The 17,945-nt window shown below is 35.4% G+C and overlaps 1 protein-coding gene and 1 non-coding gene across 13 annotated transcripts in view; both read right to left on the bottom strand.

Moving 5' to 3' along the window:
• The window catches only part of PHC3 (polyhomeotic homolog 3), an 80,799-nt gene that overhangs the window by 10,605 nt on the left and 52,249 nt on the right, over positions 1-17,945 (bottom strand). For 9 of the 12 annotated variants that reach the window (XM_043473762.1, XM_043473767.1, XM_043473763.1 and 6 more), the window contains 5 exons: positions 17,055-17,305; positions 13,603-13,762; positions 7,827-7,941; positions 3,985-4,117; positions 3,662-3,893 (listed from right to left, as the gene is read on the bottom strand). In XM_043473762.1, coding sequence (XP_043329697.1) covers positions 3,662-3,893; positions 3,985-4,117; positions 7,827-7,941; positions 13,603-13,762; positions 17,055-17,305 — 891 coding nt within the window. Of the gene's footprint in view, positions 1-3,359; positions 3,488-3,661; positions 3,894-3,984; positions 4,118-7,826; positions 7,942-13,602; positions 13,763-17,054; positions 17,306-17,945 lie in introns of those variants that run through there. The other 3 variants (XM_043473771.1, XM_043473770.1, XR_006270391.1) reach the window with 2 other exon arrangements.
• On the bottom strand, positions 5,093-5,195 carry LOC122445650. The gene has a single exon (XR_006270611.1). It is a non-coding gene; the product is annotated as a U6 spliceosomal RNA (small nuclear RNA).

The raw sequence follows: 17,945 nt of genomic DNA, 5'->3' as shown, positions 1-17,945 counted from the left end.
AAATAATAAAGAACAAAATGTGAGGAAACCGCATGATCAAACAGGAATGAATTATCTTCAGAATTTTAGATCACAACTTTCTTAAGCCAATCACAAAAAGGGGTGTTTATATGTTAGTATAGAAATGAAAAAATAAGGTGATTTTTAAAAGGGGAGGCAGAAGCAAATATGCTTCCTAAAACTAGAGAAAGATGATTTTTTTAAAAAATGTAGATGCCCACGGTATACTGAGCTAAACTTCTATGAATTTCTGACATATTTAGAATCTACACCTATGCAACAGCTAGTGCTCCAGGGACATTACAGAACATATCCCAACTGCAGCAAGTCGTCAGCTTAGCTGGCTTCACATCACCAGAAGCAGATCAGGATGGGATGGACCTCTGCACACAGACATGGGTCCCAAAGGAACCTCACAAGTGCCCAGTCACATTTCCAGCTAACCCTATAACAAAAACACCCCACACAAAAATTAACCTCGGTAAGGATGAAGAAAGGCTATCACCTGCACTCAACACTACAGAACAAACGAGTCCCTATAACAATATTATGAAACGATAGTAAATAGTCATGTTTTTAACCAATACCTACTTTTTACACCTACATAGAAACTAAACCTACTGCAGATTCAAATAAATACAGACTAAGGTGATCTTTGCAAAACGCAGTTCACTGTATCAAGGAAGAGTTAAAGAAGATAACTGCAGTAAACGGAGAGTACAAAGAACCTTTCCTATAGAGAACTTTTTAATGTACGAACATTTAGAAGAAGAGAATATTTTACTCTGGTAACAGCTCTGAGACTTGTCTGCATACCAGCACTAATATGGTCCCGCCAAGATGGTTCTCAAGATGACATACAACAAGAAGAGAAAACTCTAGGAATAAATACAGGTGCCCTGATGAAAGAGGGAAACCCAGCCTCAACTAGAAAGAAAAATGCAAGAGATTATAAAATTTACAAGTTTATTCATTCCATGAGAAGAGCTCAGGGGAAAAAAAAAAATACAGCCCTGTATGAGCTGAAAGAGGCTCAAAAGGATTTACAAAGGCCAGATGAACACAGAGAAATGATGGTAACAGCCTTTTCTGGTTGAGATTTACCTTAAGCCACAGGCATTATTCAGAGAAAAACAGAGAAAGAAGATCTAACACATCACACAAATAAGCTTGTTACTCAGCCTGTCAAAGCAGTTTAGAAATACTCCCATTTAATCAGTAAAAAAGTAGAGTTATATTCAGCACACTTACAATTTAGAATTTCTTCGTATTAAGAAACAGTCTGGGTCTGCCTTATATGTAATTTTCTCTAGAAGGCTGGCAACAAAATTGTCTTAAACTCAATAAGGCAAGCATCTCAAGTTATAAGAAATAATTTTTTTTTTCAACTCAATGAAGGAAGAACAAAACAAAAAAATTAGCCTTTGTCCTAATAAAGCAACCAAGAGTAGCCTTGTGGCAAATGGATGCTGGGGAAAATTAGAAAACTAGCCCTAAAAAAGGCATATGAAGTGATAGAACCATCAGCAGCATCTGTTATTTGTTATCTGTTTGGCCAACTATTTTCCTCCTCCCCAAAGGAAAAGAAATATTTCCCCCTCCAAATGAGAAATCAGGCTAACAAACAGTTCATATATCCCATTTGGAAGACTGAGACTGTCTAAAGGTGACAGAATCAAAGTTCAGCCCCAGGGATTAGCGTCAGTTCCAATGTTAATTCTCAAGATACCTAGACTGGTATAAAACTTAAAATTTATTTCATTAAATATTAAAGCCACACCCTGTGAAGACTCACCATTCTCTAATACATCAGCTTTTTAAAGCAGATTCTAAACCCACCTGGTCAGCACTTGAATCACACCTAAGTTTTCCTAGGTGCATGCTTAAAAATCTTCCCATGAAAAATGTATCCCTTCTTTAAACAATTTCATCTTTCTTTAAAAGTGACCATATCTTGTTTGATAGAAAAAAAAGCTTATTTAACATTTCTAAAATAAGCCATTAAAAAATAATTTAATAAAACTCCAGAGTTCTGTATATTTATCTCCCTCAAACTTGACATCCTGATAAAACCATCAAAAGTTGAAAACATCAAGTCAAAAATGCATTTAATACACCTAAACTTCCAAACATCATAGCCTAGCTTAGCCTACTTTAAACATTCTCAGAACATTAAGAATAGCCTACTGTAAGTAGGGCAAAGTTACCTAACATATAAAGCCTATTTTATAATAAAGTGTTGAATATTTCATGTCAGTTATTGAATGAATACTGTACTGAAAGTAAAAAACAGAATGACCACATGAGTCAAGCATGGTTGTGTCAGCTATTCACCCTCATGACAGCATGGCTGATGGAGCTGTCCTGCCCAATTTGCGGCAAGCATCATGCTTCGTATCACCAGCAAAAGATCAAAATCAGAATCTGAAGCACACTTTCTACTTAATGTATATCACTTTTGTACCATCATAAAATCTAAAGTTCATTAAGTCTATCCATCACAAGCCAGGAACCATCTGTGAAGGTAAAATGGCTAACAGATTTTTTTTTTTTTTAAAGAATACTTCTGAATATATTTTCTTCACTCATAACATTTTAGCTATAAGTATGCTTCTGAGACAGTGGTCACCTTCATAGAAAGACTGATTACGAAATATAGGTGGATTAGTTTTAGTAAGTCTGTGGACAAGTTCAAAGGGGATGTATTTTTCTGGAAAGCTTATTTCAAGAGAAATGGTATGATTCACCAAAAACCCAAAATGGAACAAATGCTTTTCAAAGTCTTATTTTCCATTATTTATAAGGTTAAAGTGAATGATAAAAGATTTGCTGATTAAAAAAATACATACTGTCTCAACATATAGAGGCAGTGTGGGTCTCATCATTGGCAAAGGCGGTCTTTAGTACCCAGCCCAGTAAAGAAAGTGGATATAAAAGATTACTGTTTAGTAAAGATAAAAGAACATAATGACTTAAGCTGATGGAAAGAATACCAAATGAGAGAGCAGGAAATATAAATAAGAAAGTAACCCTCAATATTGGAATGGAATATCATAACTGAATTTCATTGTCTACTTAATTTCAGAAGTGTTCTTGATGTCTTAAACTTTATGCAAAGAATCAAAGAATGCAGCCTCCTTTAAAAGAAACAGCATTTTTGTTTTGTCTTTTTAAAGAAACAAAAAAATTTTACCACACTCTAAAAGGTCTTGATTAGCTTTCAAAAATGTAAAAAAAATTTTGGTCTGTGTTATTTCATTTAAAAAAGGTTAAATTAGGAAATAAGGAGGAAATATTGATAGACTAGAAAACTGGAAGAGCAGAAGGGAAGAAGTGTCTGACTCAATCTCTCTACTGACCTCTCGAGAGAAATCAGACTGAAGAGAAGAGAGCACCTTTAATATCTTCACCGGCTGAGGTGTCACAGCAGAAGCAGGACTAGTCAGTTTTTATCGACTTGGGGGGTATGAGAAAATACCCAGTTGTGCTGAGGGAATAAGCAAGAGGAAACAGATCACATTTCAATAGCAAATGCCATTTAATGAGTATATATACACAGAACTTCTCTAGCCCTTTTTTGCAACAGGTGTGGATGGATCTAATGTCATTCCTGGGTGTGTGCACAAGGCAAAAATCAAGGTCAAAGTGGTCAATCGCATACCAGGCAAAGAATGGATGAAGGCCCAGACATCATCAACTGTCCATATAGACGGCTCTGTCTGTGAAACTGGTAGCAGGTCACTATTTTCAGGCATCTTCCTCATCCTCACATCCCGAAGCTCACGCTCTCTTTCCCGTTCACTCTGCCTACGCAGGCGTGTTGTCATAGCAGATGGCACAGAATCTTCGTGAGAAGCCAAGTCTTCTTCTGCAGATGGATAAGTAATTGGAAGCTGGAAAATGTAGTACAAGTAAAATACAGCATTGCACTTTCCTTGTATTTCTGAAAAGGGTATTGTACTTTGAATCAAGGTTTCTACAGACCTGCCTAAGGATATGTTCTCTTGCTGCCCCGTCAGGGCCACTTGGACGACGGCCACGATGCCCAAGACTTTGATTATCAGGCTTACGATTCCAACGACTAAGTGCAAATTTTTTAGAACAGCTAACATTGTACCTAAGAAATTCAAGTAAAAAAAAAAATATTAAATGATGTATGGGATGCTCCACTTAGTAATTATGACCTTAATTAAAGTGCAGTTGTGAATCAGTAAATGCCATTTATTTCATTATGGATTATAATATCTCAGAAAGTAAACCACAGTGTTCAATAAATTTACTTATGCTAATAGTAAAAAAAAAAATCCCTCGTTATATATAATATAGCTCTCAATGTAATACTGGACACCTATAACAAGGTTACTGGTATCTCCTAATAACAGCATGATAGTGGGAAACTTTCTGCAAAATACAAACAATAACTCATTTTTGCAGTTACAAAATAATTCAAGGTTCCAGGAGAAGAAGAAATTATTAGTTAACTATTTAGATGATCATTCAAATGGTTATTTTCTTGGGTAACCATTTCTGAAGAGATTTTCAAAAAAGAGATTAAAATAGTAGAGAAGAGGAAATCTCAAATGGCTAGTAAAATATTTTTCAAATATAACTAAAATCAAAGACAGAAAGGTAAAGTTGAGTTATCAAAGTTATACAAGGAATTCATGGTTCTTAGGAATTCAGGAAATTCAAATATATTTAATTCTTTAAAACTTGCTGGAAGAGGACCTCCCTGATGGACTAGTAGTTGGGAATCTGCCTGTCAATACAGGGGACACAGGTTGATCCCCAGTCTGGGAAGAGTCCACATGCCCAGGAAGACTCCACGTGCTGCAGAGCAGCTAAGTGTGCACAACTACCAAAGTCCACATACATATAAGCCTGTGCTCCACAACAAGAGAAGCCACCACAAAGAGACCCTCACACACCGCAACTAGAGTAGCCCCTGCTCTCCAAACCAGAGAAAGTCCTCGGGCAGCCATGAGGACCCAGCACAGCCAATACATTTATTATTTTTTTTTAAAAACTGGCTGGAAGATTTTATCAAAACCAACTAATATTTTTAAGTGTATATTTTAATATACACATATTTTTTAATGTGGAATACTTTATTAATTTGCATATCATCTTATGCAGGGACCATGCTAATCTCTACAGCGTTCTAATTTTAGCATATGTATTGTCAAAGTGAGCACTCTTAACGATTTTTTTTAACATCGATCTTTATAAGGCCCTGGTGGCTCAGATGGTAGAGTCTGCCTGCAATCCAGGAGACATGGGCTCGATCCCTGGGATGGGAAGATTCCCTTGGAGAAGGGAATGGCAACTCACTCCAGTATTCTTGCCAGGAGAATTCCATGGACAGAGGATCCTGGCAGGCTACAGCCCATAGGGTTCCAATGAGTCAGACACAGCCGAGCAACTAACACTTTCACTTTCTAAGGCATGATGACAGTTTAAAAGAGTTCTGTGAATGGGACTTTCCTGGAGGTCCAATGGTTAAAAATCCACGTTTCACTGCAAAGGGTGCAGGTTCAATCTCTGGTTGGGGAACTAAGATCCTGCACGTTATGCAGTGTAGCCAAAAAAAAAAGACAATCTTTTGACATTTATTGGGTTCCAACGCCCTAAACAGAGGCTGGGCAATTTTTTCTATAAAGGGCCAGATATTAAATGTTTTAGATTTTGTAGGCCACACAAAGGTTCTGCCACAATTATTCAACTCTGTAACATAAAAGCAGCTAGACAGTAATGAATGAGAACAGATGGGTTCCAATAAAACTTTACTTAGTGACACGTGGGGCCTTCCTGGTGGCTCAGATGGTAAAGACTCTGCCGGCAACGCAGGAGAACCAGGTTTAATCCCTGGGTGGGGAAGATCGCCTGGAGAAAGGAACGGCTGGCTACCCACTCCAATATCCTTGCCTGGGAAGTCCCACGGTAGAGGAGCCTGGCAGTCACAGTCGCACATGACTGAGCAATACATTATACACAGTGACAATTTAATTTTAGATAATTTTCGTATCACAAAATATTCTTCTGATTCTTTTTCAACAACCACCTAAAAATTTAAATAGTATCCTTAGTTCAGGGGCCATACAAAAATAGGCTACACAAAGGACTCAGCCTGGGTATAGTCCGCTGACTCCTTCCCTAGAAAGAAGAGTGAAAAGAGATCATCTAAAAAAATGCACATAGTGCCTCTTTTTTTACACAAAAAATTGCTGTTGTAATTTCTTATTTTCAAAATTCTTTTTGCAACTCTTTTGCTCTAGGATGATTTTTCAGGGAAATGACAAGAATAAATCCCAGTTAACTTTGCTATTGAAAACTGTTTTACCAAAAGAAAATTCCCTCACTTATGTTTATGGAAATATCAATGAGGTGGAAGTAAGGAGTACTATAGAGAAAATTGGCTATTTTTCCCCTAAAAATATAAAACAGAACAGTGTCCTGATGGTCACTTCATTTTACCCTAAAACAATTAAACAACCTCCTCCTGTGTTCAACATGCTCATCTGTGGGCTCAGCTCTAAAGGTTTCTGATTTCCATTTACATCAACTAACAAACTTCTTCCCCAACTGACTGAAGAAGGGAGAAGAGGGACTAATTTGCTCTTTACTCCCTAAATACTGAGATATCGAAGAAAGACAGCTAGGCACACATGTAAACAGCATTTCTTACCTGACCTAACTTATCCTCTCCTCCTTACTCTTCTCTCCTCTATATTTTCCCACCTTAGGACCTCTAAGCCTCTAAAGAGCTTCACCTAAAGGTATACTAACCTGACACCTCAGCAATCATCTCTGGGAGAAGAGTGATGATAGTGTGCTAACTGTCCTGAAATATTTCTGAACAGTTTAGAAGTTTAAAAGATTCTGAAAGGCAATCCTCCTCCCTCAGTTTTTAATCCCTTTGAATCAGAAAGCCACTACTCTTTCTTGTGGTATATGCAAACAAAATAGGAGTTACATAATTTGATTAGGACTATCAAAATAACATGAAAAAATATCTGAATAACAGATTGACAAATAAAAAACCATTAACCCAAATACTTCTGCTTATTTGACTTAAGTTTTACTAAACATATTTTAGGTACACCATACTAAATAATGTATTCATTTAGGGAGCAAGAAATTCCCTAGATGTATCTTTAAGATCTTAAATTCTTTGAGAAAATAACTTTTGGAATACAGAACAAAGTTCAAAATAAACTGTGCACACACTTTAGCTTCAGTGGGAAATACCTGTATTATGATTTATTAACAGAATTAGAGAGGCTTTCTTTAATGTAAACTAAATTTGTGACTAGATCAAGGAAGATACCAAAAAGGTTTTTGACAGTAGTACTATTTACCCATGATATTACTGAAAAAAACATTTAGAAAAGACAGGCATTTTTGTTATCAAGTAATATAACAATGTGGAGAATTTATGCTACAGATGTCCCACTTAAAACCCTAAAATAAACAGGATATGGTTAAAAGAAATGAAACATTTTAAAATATAACAAAGTAAATCCAGGTATTTCAATATTGTTAAAACAAAGGACTAGCAGTGTATTCACAGGAGGGAGTCTCCTCCATATTCTTAACACCTGGAGATTGATTGCTACTTCAATATTTGATTATGCTATATGTGTTATGAATACAGTTTTCGCCAAGTAAAATTTAACAACTAAATAGCAAAGTAGCTCCAGATAATGTCTATTTGATAGTATTCTTCTACAGTACCTAGTTTTGACCAATGGTAAACTCTACAAGTTTTTTAGTTTTGTTATAGCAGTTTCTGGCTTGTGCTTTAGGAAACTTGAGAACAGAAATACCTTTTGGCACATGACATAGTGCAGAATCGTTTTGACCGAAGAAACTCATTAGCATATCCCATCTTTCCACAAAATTCACACTTGAGCAACTCACTGTCCATTTCTTCTAATGTCTCTAAAAAAGAAAAAAGCAGAAAAAAAATTCCAAAAACTTAATTATGGCAAATTTTCTTTTAGCTTCTACCTTGGTGGGATACTGCCAGTGTTCAGACTCTACAGGAGACTTAAAAGGAATGGTCTTTTAACTTTTCAATCCATAGCCACTTTGGCAAGGCAAAGCCCCCCAAAACCACCACTTCCACCAATTCCCTCTGGCTCCTGCATAAAAATCTTATGGAGTTTTCTCTATATAAATAAATAATACATTTTTAAAGGTTCATTTGCAAAGAATCCAACCTACCTAAAATGTGCAAATAAAGTTACTACCTTCCCAAAAGTATTATGTAGTATATGAATTTTGATACATTGTTCTATGTATAATATACATAGCAAAGAACACAATTCTAACTGGAGAAAATGAGGACTCCAAAGAGAAGACTTTGATTTCAGAGGAGCATTTAAAATAGTTAACACTCTCTAAGATCTGCAGTGTACAACAGAATATATAAAGATGTATTTATCTAATTATAAAAGTCCCTTTTCGTTATATTAAAATAATTTACATTTATTTTCAAAATCATCAATAGTTTTGTAATTTCTAACCTCTGCTCTTTTTTGTCAGGGTCCTCTCTGTTAATTAGAATGTCCTTACTCTACCTCTGTATCCATAACTTTCTTCGAGTCATACCACAGGACCTAAAGAAACTTCCCACCTACATCCTCAAGTATCCAGCAGCAGTCACCTATAAGCAAGCAACTTAATCTTTAGAACCCAACAGTTTTCTCATCTGTAAAAGGGGGCTTATGATACCTTCCCAAAGAAATGCAGTGAAGATTACATGGATGCCTAACAGGAAGCAGACATAGAAGAGTGACAGTTCCATTTCCTATCTTCCACGTAAGAATTAGGAGTACCAAGACCTATAAACAAGTAACTTAAACACTTCAATGAAAACTGTTTAATTCTTAAATCACCATATTTTACCATTTACAGGCATCATCATAATTCCTATGCTGAGTCATATAAAATATACCAAAAAACGGAACTCTAACTAAAGCTTTTAGCTATGAGTTCTTTATGTGCTTTTCTATGTTATTCACTTAACCGAGACTTATTAAGATGAAGAAAGGGACTCTGAAATGTAGACATGAACAACACGCACTCATACATTCAAGGATCATTTTATCCCAGTGTTACTGGAGAAGCAAATGGCAAAGTGCTAAATTAAGTGAAGGCGGCAAAAACACACTGTGAGATATTTGAAGTGTCAAAGGACATCCAAAGACATTGTCATGACCGGTCAAGTCATAAACTAGCAAATGATCATCTCAAAGAAATTCTCAGGACTATCTTCATAAGCAAACTCATCCATTTAGTGGCAATGAGGAAGAAAGAGTCTCAAACCAAGTAAGGTAAAAACTATTTCTTCCAATGACCCAGAGATGGCTCTCACACAGCTCTGCCCACAACACATTCCTGGCACCTAGTGTCCTAACTTCCAGGAGAATTGTTTCTAGTTTGTCATGCTTATAACCAGATATGACCTTGAAAAGCCTGTACTGGATATAGAACCTCTCATTTGACCACCAATCCAGCCCCAAAGAGCCCATTCTTTGGGCTGTTTCATTTTGACTCTACTGAAAGCTTTATTTCAAAACTTTGAATTAATTAACATAAAAATATGCAACACTTGATAATAGGTTAGACAACCTTATGAAGGAGAAGGAAATGTTTCTGCTGACGAGAGAGGCGAGATCCCAAACAGGTATGGTCTAAGGGTTAACAATCTGACAAAAATTCACATCAGTTTTATTTCTCATGAAGAAGAGAGGAACATTAACAGATTCAAAGAAGTCCAGTTCTAATTTTGGTCAGAATTTCAACAAATTTGGTAATGTTACCAAGGCTACTTTTTCACACTTGTAAATAAAAAATTACAGAGCCAAATAAGTTTTTAAAAAACTACTGCTTGAGATAATAAAGATGGGGTTCTATACAGAGACAGCTGGCAGTTCCCTACTATCAGTTCTCCACTTTTCTCCCCCAGTAACAAAAGCCTAACTTTTAGCTAGGAATATAGCCACTGAGAATAAAAAGCACAACTGCTGCCCTATGTGTGGCCAATTTCTGACCAAATTCCGGGTGATGCCCTTCTTACTGATTGGAACGTGACCATGAAGATTAGCTATCTTGGAAAGCTATCATGTCAGCTATGTGCCCAACATAATGGAGCCCTGAGCTGCTTACCTTTAGACTATGTCAGAGAAAATGAAACTTCTTTCTTACTTAACCAGATATTAGTCTGTGTGTCTAATTGAGTGGCCAAACATATATCCTAACTAACAGAGATCCCTAATTTTTTGTGTGCAAAGAGGAATTACTTTTCAATTTTCCTGAAGACTTGAGATCACGTGATGATCAGCAGTAAGACGGCAACGAGATAGAAACCATCATATGCATGATGATTTACCAGGGAAGACGTAAGACACTTTGATAAATCACATTTTAGATGGAGATTCTGGTCCAAACAGAGATACAGTTAATCCTTTAAAAAAAGAATAATCATTACATTAAGTTTTTCATACTGAAACTGCATATACTTGTAAAGCCAAAGCCACTAAATAAATGACCTCATCATTTCACTCTATAGTATTTCCCATAAACACCGAAATAAGTATACAGTAACAGAAATACTTGATAAAATTACCATGGGAAATTACAAAGTATTTTAAAAATTGATATATTTTCAGTAAACATATCTCCACTATGAAATATTCATCTTTTTTAGCCACAGTTAACATATAACATTGTGTAAACTTAAGGTGTACAAGATGTTAATTTGATACATTTATACAAGTGACTGCCTCAGTAGAAATTCTGAACATTTCTATCACATTACATTTTTATCTTTTCATTTTAGTCATTGGGATAATTGTTAGCTTAAGTTAGGCTGATGATTATAGTATAATATTGTCAATATTCATTATACTGCGCATTAGATTTCTATGGCTTATTTATTATTCATTGCAAAGATTAATCTTTAAACGTTCCTTTTCCTTACTGTGGTATCCTGTTCGTTAAAAACTACTCTTTGCCTTGTCTTCCATCAATTCTTTCCTTCCTCTTCCCACCGTGACTACAAGTATCAATCACATGCCAAACCTCTATTATTCATCCAACACGACCAGCAGTTTCAAAAACATTTTTTCATGTCATCTGGCTAAAAATTTTCAGTAACCATCCTCTTGACAGCAAAATAACTCCTCCTTCCATGATCGGATCTCAAGGTCTGCTAGAATCTGACTCTGCCTTATTGCCCACCATCTTCTCTAACCCAACTGCCTACTCTTCACTGCCCCCTCCTGAAGTTACTGAGCACCTGCACATCTGTGCATTTATTCATGGTATGCTAACCTGAGAGGTTCTTTCTGTTATCTATGCTTTATCATCCAAGACCCAAGTCAAACCCCCTCTTCACTGAAAACTCACCAGTCTGGCAATAATATCACCCAGCTTTAAACTGCCATGTTCTTACTGTCTATATAATTCACTTAATACCTAGCATATGCTGCTTCTTAGTTATCTTTCTGTTATAGAGATTGCTACTTATTAGATCAAAAGCTCCCTGACATTCTAGCACAGTCCACCATATGTTTTATATATATTATATTGTAAACCATGAGCATCACAAAGTGTGCTGTGAAGTTTCCTAGACAGTTTTCCATTTTTCTCCAATATGCACACACAAGAGGGCACATTATGTAGCTTATTAGCCTACAAAACTTTTGTTTATACACTTATATAGGCAAGAAAAAAAAATCCCTGTACATTTGTCTTTACTACTCATCTCAAATGAAAAATTCTCAGATAAATAGTATGCATAACTATAATAAAAGCAAGTACTTAGGAATTAAATGTAATTAAATTCCTAACAACAAAAGGCTTCCCCAGTGGCTCAGTTGGTAAAGTACCCTGCCTGCAACGCAGGAGACCCAGTTTCAATCCCTAGGTATAGAAGATCCCCTGCAGAATGGAATGGTAACCCACTCCAATATTCTTGCCTGGAGAATCCCATGGGCAGAGGAGTCTGGACAGACAGTCTGTGGGGTCACAGAGTCAGACACAACTGAGTGATTAACTCTTTACTTACTCCTAAACCACCACCAGGCACTTTTTGAATCCTGATTTGAACAAAATAACTATAAAAGGACATTTATACAATTTAAGTAATTATACAATTGAGGAAACCTGAATATAAACCAGGTACTAGATGACAAAGAATTATTATTAATATTGTTTTGGGTGACACAGCATTAAAATGTACATTTTACAGATGCACACTGAAGTATGTACTAGTAAAATACAACAAGAACTATGATTTGTTTTTAAACAGAGGAAGAAGGGAAGAAAAGGGAAAGAGAAAAAGCAATAGAGAAAAAGAGAAGGAGGAATGTAGGAGGAAAAAAACAAAGGGATGCATGAAGCTAACTTCGCAAAATAATGTTTAAAACTGGGTAATAATACTGAGTCTGTGTGAGCAGACTTCTTCATTATACAGTTCTAATTTTAAGTTATGTTCGAAATTTTTCATGTTTAACTCTTTTAAATAAAAAAAAAATCAAACTGAGCTCAACATAAGTTAGCAGTAAAAAATGTTATACTACTATCAGTTCTTTGCTATTCAGATAACAAGTAAAACAGTGATAAATACACTGCAACAGTCCATATGTTACCAATAATGACAGAGATGCCTTCCTCTTAATTAGGAAAACTGTGAGCCAAGTCAATTATCTATTTTTTTTATTTATTTATTTTTTTTTCATTTTTTTTTTCAATATCTATTTTGCTTACCAGCATGCTACTTTACTTAACTTAGCAAAGTACAGGCTCACAGTATATATTCAGTAAACATTTACAAAGTGAATAAATTTAGATGAAATACACTAATATATTGAGGATAATTACTTAGACACAGATGTTAATTAATTCACAATTGTACAGCCCCAACCATACTACACGCTATATTGAACAGCATCTACTGCAGAGCCATGATGAGAATCAATAAAAAACATCGTTTTTCCATTTGTGTTTGTTTTCCTGAGGTCACTTTGCATACCACTTTAACTTTAATGAAATATTCACTGGTAGAACAAGGCCTATTAAAAAAAAAGATTGTTTGACACTGAGAAGATTTAGTGATATTTTCCTCCTTGAGCAAATTTAATCATCTTCTGATTGAAGACTTAACACAACTGTTAATACCCACCTGATAGCAAACATAAGAATACATAAAATCGAAAACCAAACAACCAGGAAGCTCTAAATTTTTAAACGAGCTCAGTAAAATAGTCATTTACTAAAGTCTGTTTAAAGAAGAAAATTTGTTGTTTTGATCCTAAAATTTTGAACTGCTTTCATATATAATGGAAATTTTCCCACTCACATTCCTTCAAAGGTCAAACTGGTATTACAAAAATTAACACCAATCTTGTTATTTCAATTACATGGCCACTAAGAGTCTGGTTGGAGTTTCCATTATTTTAGTCAAATAATGCATTATATGAGAATAAAAGTAAATACTTCCAAGGGAAAAATCTGTGTATAATAAAAATCCATGTTCTGATTCAAGCAGTAAATGCCAAAGTTAAAGAGTATCTTAAAGAAAAATCCACAAACCTTCAGCAATCATGTCTTCCATCTCTGTGTCAGATGAATTATCTGCATGCTTTGCATTATTCTGCAGCTCTGGCTGAACACACACAGAATTTATCACCTGATTATCCAAAACGGGCCTTCTTTTCACAGGCTGTTCAATCAGCAAAGATGAACGACTCACCTTTAAAAGACAGAACAAAAAATAAACAAATAAATAAAAGACAGAGCAAAATGAAATCTTTTTAAAGACCTTCAGAAATAACTTAGTTTAAAAGTCTCTTGAAATCAATAGGATCTGTGATCATTTACCTGTACAACTGATCAGACCCATTCATTTATTTCTTGAGAAAAGGTTATGTTCAGGTTGCCTGAACACTTTACATTACAGCTCATGAGCAATATGACCAAAGTCTCAGTCAAATGGAACCAAGGGTCTTTGTTTAGGTGGGTAGGCTAAAAAATCTTTTAAAAAATCAGTAATAAATTGTGATCATAAGAACCTTTACCTTTTTCTTTTTCTGCAATAACCTTTAAGACTGATTTTTCATGCACAAACTTTTTATTTATAGGATTCTTTCCTCAGGACAGATCATTACTGTATTTTAAAGATAAGGGAACTAATATTCAAAGTGTGCAGGTGATTTCTTTGTAACAGCAGAAACAGGACTAGAACTCAAGTCTCCTGATTCCTAGTTAAGTAACCTATTTTAATCACAAATAAAAATGGAAAATTCCTCAAACATTAACGTCAAAATCAACAAAAATATAGTCACTTATGTTCAGTACACCAATTTAAGTCATGAAAACTACTTACTTTAGAAATGCTTTCAGCAAAAACAATCTACACAAAAAGTATTTACTCATTTACTGTAAGTGAACCCTCAGCTAATCTTAAAAAACAGAACCTTTGATTCTATTTGAGAATGCTGGTCAAGTCTCCAACATTTTCCATACATAGTGAACAACCACTTATTGGAACTTTTTACATGTAACCCTGGAGAATAATCACCCATAAACTGTTTTATTGGCCTCGCTTGCAGGGATAGAACCCAGCCCCTGCAGTGAAAGCACCAAGTCCTAGCCAGTGGATCACCAGGGAATTCTCAACCCATAACCTTTTAAATTGTGTTTATTTCAGTTTATATATGTAATAATGTCTCAAATAAAATTAGTGGAAATTATTGCTGAAAAAACCAGTATTGAGTGCTTATGATATACACTTAGGGTATACGAATAAATTTAAATAGTCTTCCAGAAAATGATTTGCCAATGTATATCAAGAGTCTTATGAATACATATGTAATGTGAGCTAACACCTATACTCCTGGGAATTTATGCTAAAGAAATAATATTTAAAATGTGGATTTCAAATGTGGATAATTTACATACAAGAATATTCCTTTGAACAGCAAAAAAAAAAAAAATGGAAACCTAAATGTCCAACAGTATAGATGTCCCTCAGTATCTGCAGGGGACTGATTCCAGGACTCCACAGGGTACAAAAAAACACAGATGCTCAAGTCCCTTATGTAAAAATGGAGCATTATTTGCATATAACCTATGCACATTCTGCCATATGGTTTAAATCAGCATACTGATTTGAATACTGGAATGGGTTGCTATTTCCTTCTCCAAGGGGTCTTCCCAACCCAGGGATTGAACCCAAGTCCCCTGCATTGCAGGCAAATTCTTTACCGTATGAGTCACCAGGGAAGCCCTTTAAATCACCTCTAGATTACTGATAATACCAAAAACGATGTAAATATGAAGTAAATAGCTGCCTGTGCATGATCAATTCAAATTTTACTATTTGGAATTTTCTAGATTTCTTTTTTTTTTTAGATTTTTGATCTACAGTTGGGTTAACTCCCCAGTGTGAAACCTGTGGATATTGGGGCGGGGGGGGGGCAAACTGTAATTGAAGGATTATATAAATTACGACAGTCCAGAAAGTGAAATACTAGGTAACCTTTCAAAATGTTTCCAAAGTACTACTAATCAAATGAGAAAATAAATGTTCAAGATATACTAAGCAAAAGAAGCTGATCTGTAAAGAATTCCCTGGCGGTACAGTGGTTCGGATCCTGCACTTTCAACGCCAAGGACTCAAGTTCAATCTCTGGTTGGGGAACTAAGATCTCACAAGAGGTAAGAAGAAAGGTGTGGTCAAAAAAAATTTTTTTTTAATAAAAAAAGGGAATCTGAACTGTATATACAATTATAGTCCTGATCATATGAAAATATATATATTAAAATACATTTTGTGGTATTACTATTTGCTCTGTACATTTTCCAAATTTTCAGTGAAAAAATAATACACATTACTACACAGAACTGTTACACACATTTAGTCTTCACAATAACCCTAAGAGCAAAATATCGTCTCCATTTGCTGGATGAGCATATGAATTTCAAAAAGGTTGAGAGACCTGACAAAGGTTACACATTCGGTATATGGCAGAGCCAGGACCCAATCTCTGAGATTAGGGAGAAAAGACTGTTTCTCCACTCACTAAATCAGAGGTTCTTAGATCCAAGTTTAATATACACACAGTAAACTGAAAACATAGGCAACTGGCTACAGTCAGCTATCACTGTGCAATCATAATGCCCTACCTATGAATCTGAAAAATCAAATGCTTCAAAGGCCTTCAAAATACATAATTTTATATTCTCGTGTCTTTGTTTGGGGCTTTGATTTTGGCCACTTGTATATTTCCCTAGGAAAAATGTTCATTTCGAGACATAACATGTAATGTAGCTAACGTAGCTGTAATGTATAGCTAGTCTCAAATCAAATTACTTTTAGTGATAGGATACAGCATCTCAATTCTGATGTGTACATTTTGAAGCATTTTTAAAATCTGATTGAAACCTGAGATTTAAAAAATAATGAGAAAATCTATTTTTAAAAACCATGAACTGGATAATTTCAGATATAAAGATCATTGGGAAGTTACTATTTTCTGTATCCAAGTTAAAGTTCACAAGTATCACATTATACAAGAAACACCTTTTAAAAGAAAATAATACACTTCTGATGTCATTTTGATCCCCTTAAAGGGGAAAAATAGAAAGTTCCCTTCAGAGGGAACATCTAATTGCCTTCTCTAAAAATTATAAAACTAATATCCTTATACCCTGAAACTGTTTGCTTCCATCTTACATATCTAAATAGCTAGCATAAAATTCTAGAACTATTGATAAAAATGGAAATATATAAAGGAAAGACAGAAAGAAATTCTCTAGTTTTTTTTTTTGACCCATGGACTGTGGTCCTCCAGGCTCCTATGTCCATGGGATTTCCCAGGCAAGAATACTGGAGTGGACTGCCATTTCCCTCTCCAGGGAAATCAGTAACTTTTGAAGTAAGTTTTTTATTAGAGAAAATATATTAAGAGACCAGTAGATCATACATTTTAAAATTATGCTACGTGAATAATTTTGAAAATGCAAATTTGCCTGCTACTTACAGGAAATGGCTCCAATCCCTCCTGAATCACAAAACCTTCAATAACGTGGGTCAAGATCTGTGGCTTAACAATAGCCTGTGGAGGTTTGTTTTCAACACTAGGTACGCTACTGGGCATAGATGTACTATTACTTCTTGTGGTAGCAGCTGGAAGTAAGAGCGGAGGTGGAGGAACAGAAACATGTGAAGGATCTGAAGGAGATTTAATTACTGAAGCGCTGACTGATGCCACTGCAGGTAATTCCACTTGTTCTGGAAAAAAAAAAAAAAGTCACTTTTTAAATCTGTACCATTCTGCCCAGGCAAATATGAAAGAAAACTGGAGAACATTAATAACAGTAACAGTTAATGTCTTATGTTTTAAAAAAAATTCTGAGACCCTTATATTTATTATCTCATCTCTCCACAATTCATGCTAAGTCACTTCAATAGTATCCAACTCTTTGAGACCCCATGGACTGTAGCCCACCAGGCTTCTCTGTCCATGGGATTCTCCAGCTAAGAATACCAGAGTGGGTTGCCGTTTCCTCCTCCGGGGGTCTTCCCAAGCCAGGGACCGAACCTGCACCTCTTGCATCTCCTGCACTGGCACGTGGGTTCCTTACCAGCAGCACTACCTGGGAATCTCCATGATAAGATGAGATATGAGATATGTACCAATGTCCCCATATACAGTGGAAGGCAGCTACTTGCTCAAAGTTAGCATTCCAACTTTGGTTAAAAAGAACTGTCCCATAAGACATGAACATGTTTTAGAATGTCAACTTAAGAACAATTATTTTTAATTTTTTTTTAATTTTAAGCTACAGTTATTAAATTTCCTATGTTTCTATTCATATATTCCAAATGGTACTAGGGAGGGCAGAATATGCTTAAGAAAAAAAGGATCATG

This window comes from Cervus canadensis, chromosome 7, assembly GCF_019320065.1.
Source record: "Cervus canadensis isolate Bull #8, Minnesota chromosome 7, ASM1932006v1, whole genome shotgun sequence".
Taxonomy (NCBI): Eukaryota; Metazoa; Chordata; class Mammalia; order Artiodactyla; family Cervidae; genus Cervus; species Cervus canadensis.
This window is presented reverse-complemented; position numbering and strand designations above follow the sequence as displayed.